At 61.1% G+C, this 4176-nt stretch overlaps 1 protein-coding gene across 1 annotated transcript in view; it reads left to right on the top strand.

Annotated features, from left to right (window-relative positions):
• Positions 1-4176, top strand: part of ARRB1 (arrestin beta 1) — a gene marked incomplete at its 5' end in the record, with an annotated part of 16511 nt that overhangs the window by 10155 nt on the left and 2180 nt on the right. The window contains 9 exon segments of the mRNA XM_021384186.1: positions 345-404; positions 547-614; positions 1458-1593; positions 2143-2227; positions 2321-2393; positions 2498-2635; positions 2736-2819; positions 3623-3646; positions 4056-4126. Of these exon segments, the coding sequence (XP_021239861.1) occupies positions 345-404; positions 547-614; positions 1458-1593; positions 2143-2227; positions 2321-2393; positions 2498-2635; positions 2736-2819; positions 3623-3646; positions 4056-4126 (739 nt within the window).

Genomic DNA, 4176 nt, shown 5'->3' with positions numbered 1-4176 from the left:
CCCCCACCAGCGTGGGGCACCCCTCACCCCGGGGTACCCGGTGACATTTTCCAGCCGTGAGCTGCCCACTAAACCCCACAGGCTCAGCAGGATCTTAACGGGCAAAACAGCCTTAATTCCTCCAAATCCCCCCGGATTAAAGCCAAAAAATCCCTAAAACCCCCCAAAAGGCGCATTAGGGTGGTGTGTGACCCCCCCCCCCCCCCAGGGCCTATGGGGCCGAACCATGGCTGAAAGGGAACAGGCAGCATGTGATGGGTCACAGTCCCGGGGGGCTGTCACCTCCCCTGGGGGGGGGGGTTTGGGGTTGGGGTCCCCGCTCATGACCCCGCTTTGTGCCGCAGATCCCCCCCAACCTGCCCTGCTCTGTCACGCTGCAACCCGGCCCCGAGGACACGGGGAAGGTAAGGAGCAGCGCCGCGTCCTCGTGTCACCCTGCCACATCCCTCCTGGAGACGTGGTGGGGGACCCAATGGGTCCCACGTGGGTTTGGGGGTGCGGAGGGGTTGATCTGTCCCCTCCTCTACACCCCCCACCACTGTCCAGGCCTGCGGTGTGGACTATGAGGTCAAAGCTTTCTGCGCGGAGAACCTGGAGGAGAAAATCCACAAGAGGTGAAGGGAGAGGTGGCCCGGGATGGGGCAGGGGTGGAGGTGTCCTTTGGGGTGGGGCTGGGTTGGAGGTGTTCTCCAGGATGGGGCAGGGTTGGTGATGTGCTGTAGGGTTGGGTTGGGATGGAGATGTCCTCTAGAATGTGAATGGAATGGGGATGTCCTCCCGCATGGGGCAGGGTTGGAGATGTCCTTTGGAGTGGGGCTGGGATGGTGGTATCCTCGGGGGTGGCTGGTGATGTCCTTTAGGGTGGAATAGGAATGGAAATCTCTTTGAGGATGGGACTGGGATGGAGGTCTCCTGTGGGATGGGAAGGGATGGAGATGTTCTTTAGGGTGGGATCGGGATGGAGAAGTCTTCCAAGATGCGATAGGGAAGCAAATGTTCTCCAGGATGGGAAGAGGTGGAGATGTCCTTTAGAGTGGGAAAAGAATGGAGACATTCTCCAGGATGGGAAAGGGTTGACCTGTTGTTTAGGGTGGGACTGGGACAGAGGTGTCCTGTGGGATGGGGATGGATTAAGGTGTTCTTTAGGATGGAGTTGGGTTGGAGATGCCCTCCAGGATGGGACTGGGATGGAGACCTGCTCCCAGATAGGATGGGGTTGGTGATGACCTTTAGGGTAGGGTTGGGATGGAGGTGTCCTCCAAGCTGGGGAGGGGTCAAGGTGTTCTTTAGAGGGGGATAGGGATGGAAATGTCTTTGGGATGGAGCAGGGCGAACCCGTCTGTGGGGACTGACCAACCTGGAATGAAGAGAAAAGAAGAATTTGACCCAAAACGCGTCAAGAAAGAGGGCAGAGCTGTGGGGCAGAGCTGCAGGCAGTCCCCTCGTTGTCCCCGCAGGAACTCTGTTCGCTTGGTCATCCGCAAAGTGCAGTATGCCCCGGAGCGCCCCGGCCCCCAGCCCATGGCGGAGACCACCCGGCAGTTCCTCATGTCGGACAAACCGCTGCACCTGGAGGCGTCTCTGGACAAGGAGGTGGGGATGAGGGCCGAGCTGCTGGAGAGGAGCTTTGTGGAGAAAGACCTGGGGGTGCTGGTGGCCAACGGTTGGCCAGTGGTTGACCGTGGGTGACCATGAGACAGCAGTGTGTCCTGGTGACCAGGAGGGCTGGTGGTGTCCTGGTTGGCCAACGGTTGGCCAGTGGTTGACAATGGGCTGACCATGAGCCAGCAGTGTGTCCCGGTGGCTGAGAAGGCCAATGGTGCCCTTGTTGGCCAACAGTTGGTCAGTGGTTGACAATGGGCTGACCACGAGCCAGCAGCGTGTCCCAGTGGCTAAGAAGGCCAACGGTGTCCTTGTTGGCCAGCGGTTGGCCAGTGGTTGACAGTGGGCTGACCATGAGCCAGCAGTGTGACCCAGTGGCTAAGAAGGCCATTGGTGCCCTTGTTGGCCAACAGTTGGTCAGTGGTTGACCACAGGGGATCTTGCAGCCTCCTCGGGGGAACCTGCTTTGGGGGGGGTTGGACTGGGTGACCTCCAGAGGTCCCTTCCAACCCTGCCACTCCGTGCACTTGCTCCCTACAGATCTACTACCACGGGGAGCCCATCAGCGTCAACGTCCACGTCACCAACAACACCAACAAGACAGTGAAGAAGATCAAAATCTCAGGTGAGGACGGGGACCGCCCCCTCAGCCCGACCTACCGGCCCCTGTCCCCTTGGGGTCCCCTCCCTGACCCCCCGCTCTCCACCTTTCCCCCAGTGCGCCAGTACGCCGACATCTGCCTCTTCAACACCGCCCAGTACAAGTGTCCCGTGGCCGTGGAGGACGCCGAGTGAGTGACTGGGGGCTTGGGGTCCCCGCCGCCCCATTGGGGCGCTTGGGGTCCCCACGAGTTCCCCAGCGTCCCCAGGGGATGACACCTACTCTCGTCCCCAGCGACATGGTGGCTCCGAGCTCGACGTTCTGCAAGGTCTACACCCTGACCCCCTTCCTCGCCAACAACCGGGAGAAGCGCGGGCTGGCGCTGGACGGCAAGCTGAAGCATGAGGACACCAACCTGGCCTCCAGCACGCTGTGAGCCACCCGTCGTGTCCCCCCCCCTCCCCAGTGTCACCCCCTGGGGGGTGACTGTTGGGGTCCACGCTCACCCCCTGTCCCGTGTCCCATGCCGCAGGCTGAGGGATGGAGCCAACAAGGAGATCCTGGGCATCATCGTGTCCTACAAGGTGAAGGTGAAGCTGGTGGTGTCGCGAGGAGGGTGAGTGGTGGGCACCTCTTGGCGGGGGCTGCACCCCTTTTGCTTTGCACCGAGCTTGGGACCAGCCTTGGTTTGTCCCCATGGGATGGGACAGTGGTTTGGGATTCCCGTGGCACTTGTCCGGAGATGGGATGGCGATGGGATGGGACGGGACGGGATGGGATGGGATGGGATGGGGGTGGAATTGGGACTGGGATGTAATTGGGATGGTGATGGGTTGGGGTGAGATGGGGATGACATTGGGATAGAGATGGCATTGGGATGGGAGTAGAGATGAAGATGAGGATGGGGTTGGAATGGGATGGGATAGGATGGGGTTGGCATTAGGATGGGATAGGGATGGCATTGGGATGGGGATGATCTTGGGATGGAATGGGGCTGGTGTTGGGTTGGGATGGGGCTGGCATTGGGATGGGGTTGGGGGTTGGCATTGGGATGGGGTTGGGGGTTGGCATTGGGATGGGGTTGGGGTGGCAAAATTGGGATGGGGATGGGTTAGGATGGGAAGGGATTGGGAAGCTTTGCCCATAAGCCCCCAACAAAACTCCCCCCGGGGGGGGCACTCAGTGATCCTTGTGGGATATTCTGTGATTTCTACCATTTCTGTATCTCTGTGACTCCGGGACCCCACCCACGGGCTGTGGGGCATGGTTTGGGCTGGGGCCAGCTCTCCCAGTGGCACCATTGGCCATCCCAGTGGTCCCCTTGTCCCCATCTGCCCCGTGCATGGTGGGAGGGTGGGCACATATCGTTGAGATCAATGACTAATTAATTAATTTCTCACCTCCTTTGACCCTCTGCAGCCTGCTGGGAGACCTCGCCTCCAGGTAACTCCCACCATCCCCATGCTGTGCCACCCCGTCCCCTTTGCCCCCTGGCATTTGGACCCACTCCCCAGTTTTGGGGACCGAGCCAATCCCTTTGCTTTGCTGCGGGTGATGCTGCAGATGCCACATTTCCCCAAACATGACACATTTTTTTTTGGGGGGGGGCTTTGCATGGAGCACCCACTGTGCTCCAACCACCGCTGTCCCACGCACTGGGGACCCCGGTGCCCCCACCCCAACCCTGGGCATTTCAGCCCCAGCTCCTTACCAGCAGCTTTCCTGCGCTGATCCCCTTCCTTGTGCCCATGACGTGGCCCTGGGGGGGGGCGGGGTGTGTGTGGGGGTCCCATTGTGCTGAGCCCCCCCTCGGGGCCGGGCTGGAGCCGTCAGCGTGGCTCTGTCTTTGCAGTGACGTGGCGGTGGAGCTGCCCTTCACCCTGATGCACCCCAAACCCCGGGAGGAGCCGGCGCACCGGGACGGTGAGCGTGCCCCCCCCCGGCTGCCATGGGGACCTCACCCCACGACCCCC

This window comes from Numida meleagris, chromosome 1, assembly GCF_002078875.1.
Source record: "Numida meleagris isolate 19003 breed g44 Domestic line chromosome 1, NumMel1.0, whole genome shotgun sequence".
Taxonomy (NCBI): Eukaryota; Metazoa; Chordata; class Aves; order Galliformes; family Numididae; genus Numida; species Numida meleagris.
Note: the sequence above shows the minus strand (reverse complement) of the source record. Positions and strands in the feature narration are given on the sequence as shown.